Source organism: Phalacrocorax aristotelis, chromosome W (assembly GCF_949628215.1).
Source record: "Phalacrocorax aristotelis chromosome W, bGulAri2.1, whole genome shotgun sequence".
Lineage (NCBI taxonomy): Eukaryota > Metazoa > Chordata > Aves > Suliformes > Phalacrocoracidae > Phalacrocorax > Phalacrocorax aristotelis.
Window position 1 is genome coordinate 704,703 of NC_134310.1, and position 20,731 is coordinate 725,433.

General features: G+C 41.7%; 1 protein-coding gene and 2 long non-coding RNA genes across 4 annotated transcripts in view; 2 read left to right on the forward strand and 1 right to left on the reverse strand.

The window, feature by feature from the left end:
- ALPK2 (alpha kinase 2) overlaps positions 1 to 7,711 on the forward strand; it is a 47,315-nt gene extending 39,604 nt beyond the window's left edge. The window contains exon 10 of the mRNA XM_075077878.1: positions 1 to 7,711. Within this exon, the coding sequence (XP_074933979.1) occupies positions 1 to 235 (235 nt within the window). The 3' untranslated portion in view covers positions 236 to 7,711.
- Positions 1,655 to 20,731, reverse strand: part of LOC142049824 (uncharacterized) — a 21,900-nt gene continuing 2,823 nt past the window's right edge. The window contains exons 3-6 of one of the 2 annotated variants that reach the window (XR_012657829.1): positions 17,484 to 17,701; positions 12,024 to 12,217; positions 2,537 to 8,030; positions 1,655 to 1,669 (exon numbers count right to left, since the gene is read on the reverse strand). This is a non-coding gene — a long non-coding RNA (uncharacterized LOC142049824). Of the gene's footprint in view, positions 1,670 to 2,536; positions 8,031 to 12,023; positions 12,218 to 17,483; positions 17,702 to 20,731 lie in introns of those variants that run through there. The other variant, XR_012657830.1, reaches the window with a different exon arrangement.
- LOC142049825 (uncharacterized) overlaps positions 9,515 to 20,731 on the forward strand; it is a 21,500-nt gene continuing 10,283 nt past the window's right edge. Inside the window, exons 1-2 of the long non-coding RNA XR_012657831.1 lie at positions 9,515 to 9,805; positions 10,426 to 11,426. This is a non-coding gene — a long non-coding RNA (uncharacterized LOC142049825). The remainder of the gene's footprint in view (positions 9,806 to 10,425; positions 11,427 to 20,731) is intronic.

Below are 20,731 nucleotides of genomic sequence, written 5' to 3' on the forward strand. Positions count from 1 at the left end.
ATACAAAGGTTTTAAAGGCAACTGCTCAGTTTCCTTCATTGAGCAGTTCAGAGCCCTCCACCAGTGCAATAAGTACTGTGAGATGCTGGGGCTGAAAGCTCTCCGAACCACTCATCAAAAACAGAGGAAGGCAACACCTGTGAAAAGCAAAAGTCTACCAAACTCATCGGCTATAAATAAAACAGTGCCCAAGAAAGCAAGAGAACCTAGAGACTTCATTTCTTCAGAGCACTGAGTTGCACTGTCCCATCTTGTGAAAACTCCTCTCGTGGATATGTAGTACTGATAGGCACCAATGACCTGGTGGGGGCATAACTTTATAAGGTTATGCATAACCTTACGACATTATTTTGGAGTCATCCTGATGCTGATGCCAGCAACAAAGAAAGGAGCTGATTCTATGGTCTCGGTACCCAAGATATAACACCAAGGCAAGGTTTTGAAGACAAACTAAACCATCTGCCTGGATTATTTTACAACCCTTCTACAAATTGGTATCTGCACATTTTGGGTCTTGGACACTGAGTGCACCACAGGTCACTGGAGAATATCTTCCCTTCTATGTGTCTGCGCCTGTGACCCTGTGGGTTCAGCTGCTACATAAACGTCGATATATTTAAGATGCCACTTAGTACAAGTTTTGCACAGTATTGATGCTCAGGCTGCTATAAAAAAATTGTTTCCTCTCCCAGATTTTTGCATATAGTAATCCTACTATAATTCTATTCTTGTAGTTTTTTCTCCCACTTACATGTCTTTTCATGTACGACAAAGCCATTCATGGTCGGACATATCTGTCTTCTGCCCCCTACAAAATTAGCTAGCATCTTTAAGGTCCTCACAAAGTGATGTCATCAGCTAAAAGATGAGAAACTTGTGTGATTCTCCATAGAATTCCTTGCTTTCCATGCAAGCTTCCTGGAATCTACAGTGAACCCCATGGCACAGTACTGTTGTGCTTGCACTGACCCTATTGTAGGGTAGAGGTTTGGAGTCTGCATGTTGCCAAACAGCCACGATCTGAAATAAACGGTTACATGTGGAGGGTGTTTCAGTACCTTGCAGCATTTTCAACTAGAAAAAGTACAAGGACTTTTCTGCGTAGCATAAAGTTGTTCTTTGAAGGAACATGACAGGTGCCCTGGGCCAGTACCTGTCTGCTAAAGAGTCATGATTTATCCAAAATGCCTAGGCAGAGCCAGAACTGAAAAAAGATACTGTGCTCCATTAAACTTAAACTTAAGTGTAGCTTATGTGGGGATTTGCAGCCAGAGGAGGGAACTATGCATGCCAGAGGACAGCAACAAGTTTACGGGAGGTGGTAGTTGAAAACCCAACCTGCAGTGCCTAGCACAGAATACAAACACTGAATGTCAGATCTCTTATCCCTGTGTGATTACTAAATAACAGGTGGTGCCAGAAACCAATACCTGTGTGTAAGAGTCCCATCAGTGCTGAGGAAGATAAAAGCGATTTTAGACTAGGTTCTGCTTTGTACTGATAAGCAGCAGGTGCCAAATAAGAGATAAACAGTTGAGGACAAGCTGACACTAGAGACAGAAACTCATCTGACTGCAATGTAGACATAACATCTAGGCTAGTCATCCTGGGCTCCCTTTACAGTTAATGGAGGTCTTCTCAATGGAATTTAGAGCAAAGTGCAGGTCATCTGAAAAACAAACATTTGAAATAGGTTAGATTTACTGTGCTAAAATAGTGCCTGTGTCTCTCCACTGAGGGAGAAGGAAGCGAACTGTCAGACAGGCATCTGCATTTTAAATTCCTACTGTTAGATGGGATGAAGTTCTCCAGAGGTGTTCTGAAGCATTTGAGTTTTTAATAGTTTCCTGCTAATTTAGGTGGAGGAGACCAACTGTGAAATGGTATTGCAGAAATTACGATGGTATTTCAGTCCACATAAAATTAAATGTATGAAAGGCTATTTGAAAGATGAGTTTTTAAATAGAAGATGCTGAAGACAGATGAAAACTTTGAGTGTGTCTGAAAGCTGGGTCAAAATATTGAGAATGAAACCTTGACAAAACAATTACAATGTATTGAGGCTGAGAAGCCATTTATTTCAAGGTAAAAGTGAATGATGATGCTGTGCTACTGCAGAGAATGTGAAGTGTCACAAGAGAAGGGAGGTAGAAAAGTAAACAGAGCAGAGGTTTTGAAGGAGTTATCAAACACAGCAGGCAGAGGGAGTTGTGGCACAGATGAGGCAGATGGTCTTACTGACACTTGCTCAGTACTCTTGTCTGTCTGTCATGTAGGAGCTGAACAGAGGTTCCCTAGCTTTCTAAAGTAGGCGGTTTCTGGTTGTTCAAGAAACACCAAGTATGATAGAGGCATGTAGCATCTTTGGGAAGGAAATTTGCTCCTGTTTCCCATTTTAAGTGTTCAGCTTCCTGATATTTCTGATCTCTAAGAGACAGAGTTTGGGAAACTAACACCCTCCCACCCCCACAACTTCAGAGAATTAGTTTCGTTGATATTTCCTGGCTGTGTAAAAACATCACCTTATTGCATTTACCTGGTGTGTTCAATATTGATGATGGCACAGAGACAATGAGTATTATCCTTGTCTGGAAAGGTGGAGGTCTCAATCCTGCAAGTGTCTAAGCTTAGATGGATTCTCAGAGCACACATCCGTGACCGTAGTTCTATCCCTGCAGTTGTTTGCTGACTGAGTCATAACTTTCTTCCTTGTCCATTAGTCAACAACTTGGAGAAGGTGTTGTTTACAGCTGTTGGCAAAAATAAGCACAGCAGAAACCATAGATCTGAACAAGGATGTTTGTGCTCCACATGTCCATGATATGGAACATGATACAATGGAAGGCTCTGTGCTCTGTGTTGCCTTCTAAGGAAAGATGATGACATTCTTGCCCCCGGCAGTGAGTATGAGTGAACCTTTTAGAATGTTTTCTTCTGTGGGGAACTGTCCTCCAAGCCCACTGATGGAGCATTAAGGACTCAGGCCACATTCTGGTTATATTTCTCTTTTGATGGATTTTATGTTTTTAATTTATCTTTCTGTCATGGTTTTAGCTGGGATAGAGTTACTATAGATATAGATATAGATATAGCTATAGATAGAGCATTATACCAGCTAGAGTGAAGAAAATTAACTCTATCCCAGCTAAAACCATGACACTTTCAACTAGACTTGACAGCTGTACTCAAAAGCTAATTTTCATTTTCTTACTATTGATCTCACAGAGTAAATGTGTACATGGAGCATTATATAATAACAAGCCATCATATTTGGATTAAATAGACATACACCCAGCTAAAATGGATGCTTTTCCGCTGCTCAGGAGTTTATTGAACACGTTTTGTTTGTTAATAGACATACTACATTGCTGATGTATGACAACATTCTGTGAGTCACAGTTCCTGAATTTCTGTCAGGGGAAAGTCTAACTGATGATAATAGGAAAACCTGCAGTACACTGGTTTAAAGCAGTCATTTTTCTGTAACAGAACAAAAGCTTCAGTTAAAATAATGTCACATGATCCAGTTAAAATTCAGTCATTGCCCCTGAGTTCAGCTACGTGTGCAATTACATTGAAATAATTATGCATTAATAGCTACCTGAAATAGAAAATGCTTGACTGATCACCTCAGGTTAAAGACGTCTTGACAAGTTTTAGAACCTTGCTCTGTCATGGTACTCAAATGATTGCTCTTTGGCATATCTAAGGGAAGTAGAGAATTGAGTCTTTGCCTTTTATTTGTTTCCTTGTTGCCCCACCCTCTTTCACACCTGCTGAGCTGTCTGTTCTGCCCTCCTTTCTGTCTTGTTTGGCAGGTAGGAACACTGTGGTGGGAATACCTTGTCCATGCAGGCCCCTCTCAAAAACATCCTCGATTCTTTACTGACATTTCTGGGTCACGGTATGAAGAGTTTAAAATATAGATAGTCTGACAGTGATGGAGAGAGAGCTCCAGTGTGCACTTCAAAGACTGACGGGAAGTTATGATTAACAGACTGTCTGCCCATGTCTCAAATTTCATGTCAGATTTTAAAAAAAAAAGACTGTGCTAATAATTGCTGTTCTTTGTAGACCGATAACTCACCACTCTACCCACCTTAGTCTTGCTGTTACAGAAAATACATATGTACCCTGTATCAGGAAGTATTTCCTGGCTATCTGAAAAAGAATGAAAGCTGAGTACGTGTAAACTGAACTTCATACATAGGTCTAGACCATGAAATCAGACTGGGAAAAGGAAGTTTTGTCCTATTTATGTTGGCTGACTTCATTGGTAGAACAAGGATTCACCTAGTAGAACTGTGGTTTTACCCTGGTGTACCTGTGTTACCAGCAAGCATCAGGTGGATGTCTGCCAAATTGTAAGGAGTGAAATAATAATTATCAGTAGAGTAAACAGTATTCTTGTTGGGCTCTAGATTTAATGGCCCACTGAGATGAGTGGGAGAAACAGCTACCTGTTTTACAGACTGTTTTAATCTGAGCCAAAGTTTGCTTTTTGCCTTAATTTACATAAGGCAACCAAAGCATGGGTTTTGTGAGCAAGTCAAATAAATACGTACTCTAATCCCAGCAGAGACATCAGCAAAGCAGAAACTGGAATCCATTTTTAAAAGGATCACTTAGAGGCTAATTCTTCCTGCTAGCAGTTGCATTATTATATTAATAAATATTCTTAAGCACACATAGAATGAATGAATTGTACTGCATCCTGATAGCAATTTTAAAATGTTATGCTTTTCACAGGGCACCACTGTAGTTTAGGCTGAAGCATTAATGCTTTGTGATTTTAATTCTATTACTCCGACTAGCAATGATAAAACACTCAAGAATGGAGTCAATAAAGCTTCTACTGGATGTTTCTTGTTGTTCAAAAGTAATTAATCACATGAATGGCCTACAGGCATTGAGTTTTTAGATGTATGTGTCCCTGTAGATAAACTGATAATTCTACCTGCTCTTTTGCAGTTTTTAAGTGCTTTAAAAAACATGTGAGCTCCAGTGGTAATGTTCTTCAGAAACATCTAAGGGATTTCAGTGTACAGGTTCCTGTCCACAAAATACTGGGCACATAACTCTTAAGTTGGTCTTTTTTCCAAAAAAGTGTCTGTGTCCCTGAGAACTTTATTGCTCAGTGGAACTGGCCTCCTCAGTCCCTTTCAAAATAGAACCTTGAGTACGTTTGAAAATGCCACCTGAATGTTCAGAAGAGTTCAATGGTAGCAATGAATGAATCGGAGCACATCAGCCCTCCACAGATTCAGGAAGACAGCTTGGACTTCCGAAGGCCAGTGCACAGTTGCTGGGAATCAGCTGCAGACTCTCATTCCAGCTTTAGATCTTAAATAACAATCTCACCCACAAAGAGAAAGTCAGCGGGTGTAGAAAACAGTCAGCCTGGCCCTGAAATCTGGGGAGATATGTCTGGAGTGCAGAATTATTTTCTCTGAAACTGAAAAATTGCTTGGCCCCAGAGGATGCAACTTCAGAAGGCAGCTGATGTAGTTTGAATGCTGTGCCTTGAGTATTTATCCACTTCAGGGAGATGTAAGATGGAGGACCCCATTAGAAAACAGGCAGTATGTTTCCCAATCCATTCCCTATACCACACAGCAAGAGAAATTTGTATCCAGTTCTTATTGGAGGAACTTCTCAGTAAAACTCCCGCAGCTTAACCTCACATAACCTAACAGTGAACAGCAGGGATGCAGCCCCATTACACCTTAATTTCTTTTTTTTCTCTTCAGGAAACTTCAGTCTATCTAATACTTGTGTGGGTGTCGTAAAGATCATGTTGCTCTTCAAGCCGCAGTGAATAACTTTTTGAGTTTTAAGAGAATAACGGTAAGAAAGTAATAGGGAGAGAATTAATCTATGCTGCTGTCCTGCCACAGAGTACGAGGGGAAGGTTCGGAACTGTTTGCCCTCCTGGATGTTTCACTGAATATTTTACATGGGTTTCCTTCAATAACATTACAAGTAGAATCCAGGGGGCTTGTACTGCCATTCCACCAGTGGAGTACCAGCAGTGGTGGTTCATGTTTCGCACCTCTAACAGAATGAATGACATGGAATAATCTGTGATGACATTGCGAATCGTAGGGCAAGTCCAAAATAACAGACCTAATCTCCGGCTTTTTCTGTTGATATGATAGGGATATTGTGCTTAGGCAAGCAGCACATGAGGCTTACTGAGTGGGAGGAGAGAAACATCATAAGATGTTCTTCAAATACGAAAAATCGCAGGGCAAGTAATCAGGAGAAGGGCAAGCGGGACTGGTACAGGCTCCCTAGAAAGCACTGTGGGTGTGGTAAGGGAGGGAAGGCTCATCATTTCTCTCTCAATCAAAGTTTGAGAAGAAAAGCAGCTGCTGCTAAACCATTACACAAAGGGCCTTGCAGACAAGGTCACTTCTGCTTTCCTCCTGCAAAGCCAGAGAAAAGAGAAAGGAGTTTAGGCTGTCTTGCCCAGCCCAGCCCCCAACTTACCTGCACAAAGATTCCCTCAGCTAGAAGCTCGTTCTCACCAAAGACCTTTTGAAGAATAAGCCGTAATTATCTGCAGCTTTGCTGACATCACTGTGAGTCTGCCATAAAATATTGTGGGTGTGAAGTTACTGTGATTTACTGAGTCTTGGACAGCAGGAGAATACTGGCTTTGGGAGCCTTTCTGTTGCTGGATTCTGGCTGTGTTTATGGATGACTGAGGTTGGTTCTTTTGCAGCGGTGGCAGGACAATGTCCCTTGTTAGTGTTAACTCCTAGTGGTCTTATAGATGCCCAGTCTGAGCCAGATGTTTTGGATCTGGCCCACTACATCAGTCATTCCAGTTCACCACCTGCTCCTTTCAGACAAAATATAGGTCCTAGCCTTATGCTATGGGGCAGCCCAGCCCTCGCCTTTCCCTTTCTACCCTTTTCACAAAGGACCTGCAGCATTTTTCTTTTTATACAACTAAAAGCTCACTTACGCCATAAGCCATGCTCATGTTGCCCCAAACACACAGTAGATATGCATTTGCTCTTGTGACACATGGGATCAGGTGATGAGAGCTGCTTGTTTGCTGTGGCTAGATTTGAGCCATGTACATGGCAGCTGCAGTTTGGTGATGTGACAGGTCCATATCAAGTGACGTAACAGGGACGGACTCATCATCAGGACCCAGCAGAAAGCCTTCGTGGCACACACCAAAAGGCTGGTAGTGCTGCTACAGAAATGTGTTTGAATGAGCTTCCTGTGTATTGTGGGAAACATGAGAAAGGAGGAATAACATCAGGGTATTTCTGTCCATCCATTCATGCTTTATCTGGTAGTCAAGATTAACATTTATTGTTCCTGAAAGCGAAACCAGACCAGGGAAGAGGGGGCCAACGGGTGCAATATATAGCAGAAGGATGATGTCAGGGAAGAGGGACAGCAGTGGAGAAGCATCTGGCACAAGTCTCTCAAAAGACACTTTATGTCCATTGGAATTATGTTAAAGGGATTGGGAGTGCAGGTGGTGTTCTCCTCTATCCTCCCGGTGGGAGAAGGGTGTTCAAGAAGAAGGAGACGAATTGAGCAGGTGAATGACTGGCTGCATCGCTGGCACCATGCTCAAGGTGTTGGCTTCCCATGCCACTTTGTCTCTGTGCTCACATGTCCCCTGTTGCACTCCCACCTCTCCTCCACCTCCTGGGTGACTTGTGTGCTTTACAATGGGAATCTGGAATGCACGTAGCAGAGTATGTATTTCCCACATATTATGGTGGGTTTGCTTATAAAAGAAAGAGCATAGTGATCCTGACATACATGAATAAAAGGTTATTTTATTCCTCAGCACAGTGGGACAACGTATTGCTGCAGTTCACGTACTTTTCTGAATTGATGTCTTGTCTATCAGTAGCTATTTAGTGTGATAATGGCGTTTGATAGACTGGACACAAACACCATTGTCACACTCCACAGCTCTGGTAGTAGGAGATCATTAGTCCATGGAAGAAGTAATATGCACGCATTGCAGACTTCAGCATGGGGGCTTCAAAGATCTGCAAAACACAGAAAAAGACCATGTTTATGCATATTTATATGTGGTACATCAGGGTTCTCACCAAGGAAGTGGGAGACAGGGCTCAGAATTTCTTTGAGGTGAATATTTTTTCCTAGCTAGCTGTAGTGATCTAAAAGCTAAGTAGCTTTAAGCATGCCTGTATGGGCAAAGGAGATGGACGGGCACCTTGAGAAAGTAATCGGTCCTGTCCTAAGAGCCTAATTTATGAAGGGGGGGATGAATCATTCTCCGCAAGGACCTATGTCTTATTGATGGAGGCAGCTCAGAATAAGCATCTGACTTTCACAGAGCTATGTTAGATCTGAGGAATCACGATGCTAAAGATTACATTTGTTTTCCATATACTTGCTTTCACCAGCATTTTGGAGCTGGCCCACTTACAAGACAGCAAGTTGGTCTGTACTCCTATCCTCACTTCACCCGTTTTGTTCAGTGCAAGTTCTTCTATGACACGCCAACACCTATGCAATGGTGAATTAAGCAGTGTAACTAACATACACATGACTGTGCTGTTTAATTTCTTCCCAGGCCAGTTTTTTCAGTTTAATAGGACAGACTGTGCTTCTGTGTTTGTTTAGCCTGCAGGTCTAATAACATTTCTGCACATCCTCAGTGAGTATAGTAAAATCCCATAAAAGATCCTGTTCGTCAGGAGCGGACTAAGAGCACACAAACAGTCACTGTGGGTCACACGATGCACAGTGATTTGTAAAGCCATGGAAATTCGGTTATGTGTCATCATCACATGTGAGTGCTACCGAGAAGCAGAGAAAACAAAGAAGGGAGCACAGGGATGGGAGAAGATTAGAAACCAGAGTTTGGGTGAATAGCAGTACCCTTTGTATCTTACTGTTCCATGTATCCACTTTTTCCTCAGTCTATAAAGACTGTCAATTAGTGTGATCATCCATCATATCGGATATTAACTGGAAGAAACACTGACCTGTGTAGATAGAATGTAGCTTTGTGAAAGTGCAAGCCAGCTAGTGAATATTCATTAATAGGAATAACAGTATTGGTAACCAATTGATAACTGTAATGAAGTTGGCTAACTTAAAGGAAGGGGAAAAAAAGAAGAGACAGACCACAGAGTGGAATTCCTTTATTCCCCTGGAAGTGGTGAAAGTCTTTCAAGCAGAGCAGATTACATTAAACATTAATGTTCCATTTTGTGTGAATTTGTGTAGATTTTGTATATGCTGAGTATGGGAATGTTTTTTGTAGCTACTTGAGCTTCCTGTCTCAAAAAAAGAATGCTTTATGGACTGGTTAGAAGCACCATGGGAGGGATGGAGTTGTCCTTTTGTGCCAAGAGATGAGGACAGAACATCTTGCTATACTGCTTTTAAACTATCCTTGTCATGGTTTTTTAAGCTCAGTAAATGCATTCCCATTTTTACATATTCGGGAGCATTTGCTACTCATATGTAATAAAGCTAGACTTTCCAATTGTCTTCTGGATCTGGTTGCATTTTATCAAAAGATTGTTAAGCAAGTTAAAGCATTCAAAAGGCAGACTCTCAGGTCCCCAGAGGACTCTTCCTAAGGGCTTAGCCTTCCTGTCAATCTCATTTTTTATCTTTCCTAATTCACTGCCCTGGTGATGTGTCACTCCCACACATTAATAGCCTTAATGCCCCTGCGTTATTCTCAGTCTGCTGTCAGCACTCGCATCGTGCATTCCAGCTGAGAAACAAGAGAGAGGGGCACAAATCTCTATCATCAGCTGTTTGTAAAATGTAAACGTTTGAGGTATGTATGCTGAATGTGGTGCAGCTGTGGAGCAAGGTCACATTTCTGTACTTGTTGAGACCAAGTGGTCTCTGTTTCAAATGTCAGCTTTTGTAAGGAGAGGCAGTCCCTAGCTTGAATCAGGGCACGCTGCTATTTGTAAGAAGTACAGGTCTGCGTGCCCCAGAATAAGAGATTGTGTGTGAGCAACTACCACTAGGTCAGCTGAAGCACTGGAGCTTGTGGGGAGGAGAGCATGGGTCTCTGAAGGAAATGATGCAGAAAATAATCTGCTCTCCAGACAAGATGCAGGTTGAGGGCTACGGCAGAAACGGCAGCCCTGGTTTGAGTGGAAGGAGCTGTGACAGGAAGTAATTAAGGATGAGGTCACAGGGTTCCCAAATACAGGTGTTTACATGCAGATTGTCAGGTAAGGAAATTTAGCTCACTCGATTCTACAGCATTAAAAGTTGAGGTGCCAGCAGAGAGGAGACACTAACACACAAACTACCTGGCTGCCTACATAAACTGGATACACCTTAACCACTGGTACACTCTGCACAGTGTAAAAGTTATTTCCTCTGCAATCCTTACCTTTTGATCCAACTTTGTGTCTTTTTTTTTTTTAAAATCTAACCTAGTTCAACCAGTGTTGATCAGTCAATGCAGACTCACTGGGGCTCTGGTCCATTTTAACTACTGATTTGCAAGTACATATCCTCAAACCTCAGTGAAAGCCTGAACTGGCAGTATGAGCTGAGTTCTGAGTGGCCCTTGGCTGGTAAGTAGCAGAGAAATGAACCTTCGCTGGCTGGTTACCAGGTGAGACAATTTTGTTTCTCAAATGTGTTTATTACAGCTGCTCTATCATTTCCATCCTTCTCAAGGAAGCAAGCCTATAAATGCTTGGGCAGGGCTGAGACTCTTCCAAGTGCTTTTCATCTTTCAGTGATTTTGTCTGTGTTTTGAGTCTGTACATGCTGTAGTGGGAAGGAGTTGTGCGTTTGAACACATACACAGAACTGTCAGGCAGATTTGCAGAGCCACAGGTCAGGCCACTGTGGAACCATAGCTACGAAGGAGACACCTCTAAAAGAAAGAAAGGAGCTGCAGCACACCCTGTGCATCAAAACAGCCAGGAGTTTTTTGAATTAATGATGGCAAATGCACAGTCACACCCAGAACATACTGTCTAGTAAGGATGCAGTTTGCAGTTGTAGACCTGAGGTCCACGAGGCTGTTTCTAACAAACGTCCCCGTGTTCTGGTTGGTGATAATGCGAAACGAATGCCAAAGGAACATAAGTACTGTGCATTGCTTTTGAATTCATCACAACATTAGTGGTTTTTCCTCCTTACCTTTTCTCATACACATTTGACTCAGCTTTCTCTCTCCAGCAGAGAAGAAAGGTCAGGCAAGATCCTACTCTAATTAAGCTCTCTGAGGAAAAGTCCAACAATCACTGGCAGATACAGTGCAAAGAGCAGTGGAACCCTGGCAGAAGTGCCTCTGATCCATACTGTGAAATGTGTGTGACAGCAGATAGCCAGGCAAACGATGCAGCTGCCAGCAGGCAGTTCTACAGTCCCACAACTATATGGAAGTTTCCAGCAATTCAACAGGAATATTTCCAAGGCAAAAGGTATGAAAGAAAGAAAAATGGCCACTAGTTTTTAGTGTTGCAATGGAGCGAAAACCCTGAAACAACGGGGAAGCTACTGGACAGTAGAGGGTGAAAGCAAAGTATAAACATCAGAGGGGAAAAAAAAAATCTACTTTTTGCTTCTCTTCTGCTAGACGTTTGTATAAAGAAAATTACTAGAATGTTCCTGTTGAGAAGATCTGAAGAACAAGAGGGTTTTCCCAGAAGTATCTGAATATGGGCCATAGACCCTGTCGTTTTTGTATATCCGGACTTGAAAGCATTCCTGTTACCCTGGTTTGTCCAACCATGCTTACTGTCAGCTTCCCTGCCTCCCCTTTTTTTTAACAATCAACATTTAAGGCTTGCCAGCTGACATTGATAAAAGCCTAATCTCTTTAATAGAGCAGGCAGACATCACTAAAAAAAAGACATTAAATCCTGTTAAATTAACACAGATGGGCCACAGGCATTTGCAGTTACTTTGGTATGCTGAAGTGCTTAGTATTCAAAGTTCACTTCTACTGTTATTATTTTTGTTAGTACATTTTAGCATTTCCTTTTCCTCACACAAATCAAGCACAGGAAGGTACTTACCATCTGACACAACTGCCGAATGATCCTCTGGTGTGTCATTGGGTTTGTCAGATTCTCTTGCGTGACATTTAGCTGAATATCACTGTGTTCAGATCTTTGGAGGCCTTGGTTTTCTTTTATGAGTTCCCAGCAATGGTCAGCTGTTGAAAGCCTCAGTTTCCACTGGACACCTTCCTCTCGCCCTTTATGGGATCCTGAGGTTTTAAAGTAAACAATTCATTCTCTTTCTGATAAGTCATATTAAAATATTGATCTGGGGGAGGGAGGTGGCCCTCATTGCACGGAGCCAGAGTCACCTTTAGTCAAACAGGCTAAAGAATGGAAAAAAGCTCTGAAATCTCAATTTTCTCTCTCCCTTCAGAAGGATCATATGTGGGTAGGGAAAAATGCAAAATATAGGGTTTTTTCAGCTGCCTGTTTTGCTTAAGCCTGAGATGAAGAGTGTTTACTCTGTCTTCATATTAATTGCTTGCTTCATCCAGCAAGACTGATTTCATCAATTACTGAGATCACAATGCTAATCTTACTGTTCGCTGCTGGGTCTTACCGATCTTTTTTTCATTTTTTAATTTTGATTTACTGTCTTTTATGCATAGGAATTTTCAGAACTCTCAAAGAGCCTGTCACATTTTTAATAGATTTTACTTTCTAGGACACCTACGAGATGGGGGAAAGAGTCTGGCTTCAGTTGAGCCTACCTGAACACCAGTGGCAAAACCAGGAATTAAATTCATGTTTCAGGACTTAATCCAGATAATCAACAACTAGACCATTGCATAAAGCCCCAAATTTAGGGCATGATAAATTTCACATTTTTTGTGAAGGCTAATATGGGATTTGAACCTGAGATTTCTCTAAGCATAAATTAAAGTCACACCTTTAGTACAATAACCTCCCTGATAGTTAACTAATTAGTATTTCATTGCTTGCTTCCATTACCATGCTTCTATTATGTTAGAACATAAGTATTTTGTAACAGTCTTAATGAAAAGTAATATTTAAAAAAAAAAACAACAAAAACAAAACAACCCAAGTTTTCAATATAGTACATCACAGAACTGGGGAACCAGGTCAGTTTACTGGTTTTGGCTGGTTGTGTTCATGCAGCAGCAGAAAACCATTGCGAAATCTAATCTGGAAAATTCTGTGTCTTGCACTCTCTTTGCTTTCCAGCTTTAGTATAACTAGACCTTTGGTAGAACACAGATAAAACTTCTGTCCTTGTTAAGATACCTTCCCTCACCACTGCCAGGATGGGATGAAGGAAGCCAGTATATATGAGCTCTAAGAGTCAGAGCTCTGCTTTTGTGAGAAGGGTCCTGCATGTAATCAATTCAAACACACGATACTGTGTAATGGAGAAAAACCTGAACTACAAAGCCAGTGGAACACCCTCATCTTTACCAATTTATAGCATGCCTTTTCTCCTTTAGGTTGCCTTGCATTTGGACTGCAAATTTGTCATGGCAAGAACGATCTCCTACTGTTTCCTAAATTGCTGTTTCCTAAAATGCTGTTTTCTAATCACAGTGCAGCTCCACTCTCAGATACACCACTAATACAAATAATAATGTCAGCAGTCATGAATAAAAGAAGGCATTGAACTGTGCTTTCGATGCAATAATGAAGCTATATTTATAGGTTATAGCAGTCTTATCACTGAATATACAGTTCAAGAATCTTTTTTTCCCCTTATGAAAAACTCCAGGATTTATAATTCTCAGGGATTTAATGGCTCATTTTTGTAACCTTAGTTGTAAAAGCAATGTTAGTTGCCTAATGTAGATGATCCAACTGCGTCACTGTACTCCTTTACAGTTCTATTGAAGATTTTTATTAGCGCAAAGCACAAATTAATAATGCTAACAGGTGACACTGAGTAGGGAAGGAGAGAATTAAATGAGAGAGGAAAACTAAAAGAGCACCTGCCTGAGTTTTAGCTTTCGTGTTCTGTGCTCTGTGACAGGGTATTGGAGAAACATAGTGAAATGAAGAGTTTTGTAACAACACAGTGCTAGTCACTTGCTTTTAGGTTAAAAGTGCCAGTAATCATCTGTGCTACCTAACTTCAGGTGCTGTACAAGAAGGGAGGCTATGGCTACACATCAGTCTCAGCTGGCTATGCAGCCCCTTGGATGCACTGGTATTGTCTCACTTTTTATCCTTATTAAGACATTAACAGGAAGACGGCTGGGGAAATTCTGGAGTGAATCACCATCTGGCTGATCACTAAATGTCAGCCAAAACCAGGATTGACTGAAGCCCAAAGAAACATTTCCACTAACTTCTGAAAGATCAGTCTAGCATCTACAGCATTACACGAATGTATATTCTTTGTGTATGCAGAGACTTCTTGTGCAGTGGGGCCTGGCTGTGCCATGACTGTTACTACTCATAGACTTCCTGTAATAGTAGGGAAAATATTCCCCAGTTTCGCCTGTTTTCTTTGTTTAGAGCCCCAGTGGTTAGGGCTTTTCCACGGTGCTGTCAACCTTTGTGTTACCTTCTGCTCTTGGTCTATTTAGAAAGCCCTCCTGAAGCAGGGACTGCTTTTCATTTGGTCTTGATGCTGCCTGGTTTTTGGTGAAAAGGCTCCCATTTGGGATTTGTACATGCACATGGTGTAAAGATGGCAGTATTACTAGTAATAGTAATAGTAGTAGTACTAGTTGTTAGGGTACTCATAATAGTAGAACAAGGTTTGTGGGAAATATTTATTTAAAAATTACCTGTACAAGTATGTCAGAATCCTGTGTGCAAACACTATATGCCACTCTGAAAATGTGGATGTGCATTTTAAATCTACAGAAGGTATCTGACAATTTTCTTAGTCATAAAAAGAGGGCAAAAGACCTCAAATTAAAAAAAAAAAACCCAAACAAAAAACCACAAACAGAATGCCACATGTTGTCCAAAAACAGCAGAGAAACTAAAATGTGTTGCTTTTACTCACAGAGGAAACACCACTTACTTGGTATTTCTGGGGTTGTGTTTTTGGAAAAAAAACTCTTCCTCAAAATGGCGATATGCACTTGTAAGTGCAGTGCTGCCCACTACACACAGAGCCACTGGTGAGAGTCTGAAACAGCATTGCAACATTCATTACTGCTGCAGACTGGTTTGGGTCCAATTCTTTGAAACTAAATGCCAAATTATTTGGAAATTCTTGAAAAAAAAAAGGAAATGGTTTGTTTAAATGTTAGTAAAGGTGACACAAGGACGAATAATGCAATACACATTGCACGTTCATCTGAGGGCCAAATTCTTCCCTTGAAAATATGTAGATATGACCCCAAGCAAAATTATCTAACTTTGAAGTTCAATCTAACTTTGAAGTTGGCACTGCTCAGAGCAGAGGACTGTCCTGTGACCTCCAAAGGTCCCTTCCCACCTAAATTATTCTGTAATTCTGTGATTCCATTTTATGTGCATAGCTCCTCTTGACTAAGTCTCACTATACAAAGGATGAAATTTGATCCATGCAAGAGTTCTTTCCTACCATTTTTCTTATATGAAATGGGAGGATCCGAAGAGTGAAATAGAAATCTGAGGAATGGTCTTTTTTATGTAAAAACAGTGAAAGACCAACTCCAAAACTGAAGCAATAATAATTTACACACAGGGGCAAAAACAGGGTTATGTTAGGAAGTTTTTCACACTGGGAAGATACATCAAACAGTAAGAAGCTACAGTTTGGCTCTGCAATACCTTAATTCTGTGATTCTGTAATTAAGAACAACAATTTTGGCAAGAAAAAGGGTTAAATATTCTGTGCATGAAGTGTATTAGGAGAACTGATTTATTCTGTTTCTAAATTATATGGGCCTACATGTGTTTGTGAGTGGTATAAACCCCTTTGGCAGAATAAACCTTCTTTGCAGCTGGTTAATTTTGATCATAAATACGTGTTCAACAAAGCTCATTTAGAAAGCCTGTTTGAAAGGGCTTAAAAGCACAATTACTGTGTTTATTAGAGTAGATTTCAAAAACCAGTTTCACCACTCAGTTCAAACTGAAGACTTTCAAACCAGGGTTCATTTACATGACCTGAAAAAGGATCACCTGAATCGGTTCTCATTCTTTTTTTTTTCTCTACACTTAAAATCATAATAGTATGAAGTTCATATGAAAAGAAAAATAACGCAGAGAAGGATCATGGTGTGCATGTAGAGTAAGTGGGGGGAAGCGAGTGGAGTGGGAAAAGCTTTCTCTTCCTCATTTGGGTGGCCTAAGACCTCATGTTATCCAGCTATTTTATTACAAACCTCAGGTTGAAGTCAGCTGCAGCTTTGAGGGAGATGAGAACCTAGACCCTCAGTTGAGGAGGGAGTTAGAGCAAAAGATTCTGGTCTGAAAAATCTGATGCTATAAGGTACAGAGGTTTAAAAAGGAACTACTGAGGCACCAGTCCAGGGAGACCCCAGATCTGCAATCCTCTGTAACCCTGATATTTAATGATTTTCCTTCCCTAGATTCCAGCTGCAGACCTGTTGCACTAATGGACATTCATGTATCAGAACTTGAGTTGATCTTTATGGCTCTACTCCAGCTCTATCTTTCACAAGCATATAATCAATGCTCTTAAACTGATTTGGGGGTTGGCTATTTCATCTATGATAAAATCCTGTCGCAGTCCACCAGCTGTGGGCATGGCTTACTGTGTTTAAAACTTTCAAGCAAATCTGGGTCAAAGATTTAGGCCGCATCCTTTTATGGAGAAAACAGACACATCCAACAATGTTAACTGAATTTATGCCTTTGCTTTGACCTATTAATTTCAGTGCATCTATGCTGACTTACATCTCTTCAGGATATGACCATACAATTTTTGAGAGGAAATTGCTACAGGAATTCTTGGGCTTAGAGTGGGAAAAGCTGGTATTTTTCTTTTTATCCCAGATAAGTACAGTATTCAAGGGGTATCAACCTTCACAAACATTGAGGGAAGCACTTTTAGCAGCAATAATACCACGATATAGTAGACTAAGGTGAGGCATATGCAGTGCTAGGACAACTTAGATCACAGAAGGGAAAATGTTGTGACCCTTGTAAGTCAATGGCTAGTGGTTAAAGATTACCTCTTCTGGTCATTCTGACTACTAGATAGAGAAAGATTAACTTAGAGCAGTATAAAGTAGAGCAAAGGTATTTAACCTGGAAACCATGATCTCTTCTGATTTCTGCTGGGGCTCGGTAAACGAAATTGATTTAAGTTTCCCAATCATCAAACTCATTACATCAGTTCTAGATCATCCTGGCATTCCCCATAACGATTCACCATCTGATACATCCAGCACAAAGAATTCAGGTTGAGGATTATCTTCAGAATAAGGGTGTAAAGTCTGACTAACAATGTACCATCCATGAAACTTCTGTTTCCCCAGCAAAACAGCTGTGGATAGAATTTAAGCAATTTTGATGTAAGTAGATGGCTAACAGATAAAACTTATGTTTATTTACCTGTCCCTAGGGGGGAACTGGCCACCCCCCAAGAAAACTACTCCCTCTGCAAACACTGTTACCTGGCTTCTTAGCTCTAGGTCTTTTGCCCAGGTCAGCTATACCGCTTCCATTAGCCTGAGAAATTAGCTGTCCATCAGTGGTTATCAAAGGCACAGAACTTCCTTTTTCCTGTCAACCACTGCTGCAGCCTACACATTTCAGGCAAAGCATTAATCCTGTAAATCACAAACCACAGCAAAATAAACTACTTAGTAATGGACATTTACAAAGAACACAAGATTTTGTACCTTCCCTTCCTTCCTTCATTTTACCAGGAGGCCAACAGGCCTCCTTCTCCACGTACAGCCGGTGCGAGCACTGAGTGGCACGGCCATCAACCTGCCCTGCCCCCACATCAGGTACTGTATTTTTCTGAATTTGGGCCAGTGAATAGCCATTCACTATGTCAGCACACGTGTCCAGAGCTTTGCCTGCAGGATCTACCACACAGAGCAGCCATGGTGCAAGCAATGCACCACAGTGGGTTTGAGGTGAGCCTCTGCTACCTTTGCTTTGATGCCATGTGAGCCGCATGTAAAACAGGGCGAGCAAAGCACAACAGAAAGGTCTTTGATGCAGCTGAGGATAAGCAACTTTATTAATTTCTTATATTTGCAAGCAGAAAAACCTGTTTAAATCCTCTTCTCAGAACTTAAGAGACTTTAGCAGCCTGAAATCTGTTAATTACCAGTCTAATCACCTCAAAAAGGACCCAGGGAGCCACATACTCATAGAGCAGAGCCCCCACACTTTGGTCCATGAAGAGTAGCATTGCCAGCCAACTAAGCCCTCTGTCCCACCTCTGGCTTTTGAAGGGGAATGGCACTGCCTGGGTGGGGTGGGGTGGGGTAGGCTGTGGGCAGGACCTTCCAGAAGGGGTGGGGCACAGGCATAGGCGGCAGAACCTTCTGGAAGGGGCGCAGGGCTCTGCTGAGGAGTTGCAGGCTGTCTGTGGGCGGCAGAACCTTCTGGAAGGGCTGCAGGGCTCTGCTGAGGAGTTGCAGGCTGTCTGTGGGCGGCAGAACCTTCTGGAAGGGGCGCAGGGCTCTGCTGAGGGGTTGCAGGCTGTCTGTGGGCAGCAGAACCTTCTGAAAGGGGCAGGGCTTGGGCCTCACCGAGGAGACGCACGCTCTGTTTGCCTGGGGCTGTCTCCCTGCAGGCGGTTTGGGCCATGGTGCCCGCTTGCTGTGCGTGCTGGGTGCTGCCGGAGGCTGCAGAGCTGTCCTTGCCAGCCTGGCCCAAGCACCCGAAACCAAAGTGCCCCTTGCCAGAAGGAAAAGGTCAGGCCGCCTGTGGGGACGAAGCGCTGCACAGGTGAATTCAGCTCTGGCGGCCATCACCGAAGCAGTTAGTGAAAAGACTGTGGTAGAAGGCATTAGAAGTAGGGTGGAAAGGGTGGTTGGTACCTTTTGCTTGCTGTACCCATCTATAATTAATCAGTATTTATTTAAGCTTCTCAGTCATTGGTGAAGTTCATTCTAGATGTGAATAGTCACAATGAGCTTTTCCCCCACCTCTTCTTGTGTTTCAAGTGAAACCTTTCAGCTTATACCATTAAAAATTACCCAGTATAGACTTTCACACACTTTTTGTTGTTTTTGCTCTTTTGATAAAAATTGCAGGCTTAAAAATTGGTTTGGTGTCCTGAGAAAATCATTAAAACTATGTTTTTATAACTCCATGTTGAACCGTTAACCTGTTCTTCCTCTGCCAGTTTGACCTGACTCAGCCAAATAGTGACTGGAAAAAGAGCTCCCTACAGCTGGCCTGTGTACTAGAAGTGCATAAAGGAAAAGCCAAGAAGTAACCAAGATAAGGCTACTTAAACACAGTTTGGTAGGGTCGGGTTTTCTTTTTTTCTTTTCTATATTTTTCTGCATCTATCCCCCCAGTTAAACAGAAAAATAATGCGGCTGTATCAGTGTTTTGGAGACAAAGCATATGGTGACAAAATAAATAAAAATTAGTCATCAAGTGTTTTATGTGACATTGCAGACACTTTCCTTGCTAAATGTAAGCTTTACACAGATATCATATTTAGTCTAATCAGATAATTTACTAACTCATTTACTATCCTGTGCAGCATGAAATTGAATTTCACATGGTTATTCCAGACCTGGATGCCATAGGTCTGCTGAACTGAAGTATTTTTCACAAAACCATTATTTCAAGACCTCAGAGAAAATTAATCTGCTGTTTCTTTTTCTAGTCTGTCTCTACAGGTAATCACTGTTTGTATCAAAAGAATGTGTCTGTAGGGCAGGGTATAGGCTTCTCGGGTGCAGCTGGTCTTTATTTGCTCAGATTAATGTAGGTGCTGAGCATCAGGCATCACAAGTTCTTTTTATGGGTTAAAAGAGAGTTCTACAGTAAAAAGAGAAGGACTAAAGCAGGGAGAAAAGGAAGACAGCTGGTCCTGTAAAAGAGTTGAAGAGCTCTCTCCCTCTTTCAGCAAGAAACGTCTATTTGTTAATGTTATGGAAAGGATTACCTTTCAGTAAGCAGAAGCCTGCTTTCAGCTGGAAGCCTGAAAGGCTATAACATTTGCTAACTGGCCACCAATAACTACAAGAGAAACAGGGTTGGGGAGTTACACAGGTGTTTAGACAAATAGGAAATTAGTAAGTCTTCACGAAGAGCAGGTGTGAGGGATGCTCAGGGACCTTTCTAGAGACTTTTGAGCCTGTAAAGTGATACTTGGTGTGGCTAGGTCTTCAGAATAGTCTCTGTTAAACGGGAGAATCTTACCTACTACACTGGGTGTTAATTTACTGGATAGTAACAGCTCTGGAGTTCTTGAGACTGCTCATCTGGACTGACTCAGCTAGAGTAAGCTTACAACTGATGAGTAAGTAGACCTCTGATCTTTGGTTGTAATGGGGTGACTCTGAGGTTCCAGTACTCAGCAATTAAAATGGGAAGAGTCTTTCCCTTGGCATGTATTAGATTTGATGTCCTTTATAGAATGCACATCTGTGGGAAATGAGCTGGATCAGAAGTAAAGCATCATAAAACTTGCTCCTCCCACCTTCATGCTACCTCTGAGGGCAGAATAAAAAAAGGGGTGTGGTTATTGGAGTCAGGTGGCCTTGTGTTTTGGCCTGGGCAAGTGTGATAGTGTCTGGGTCCCTGCCATTCTGGTTTTTGTGTTCTTAGTGGGAGGGAGGCTTTCTGGGCGAGGTTGTTCAGGACAGAATAACAGGGCC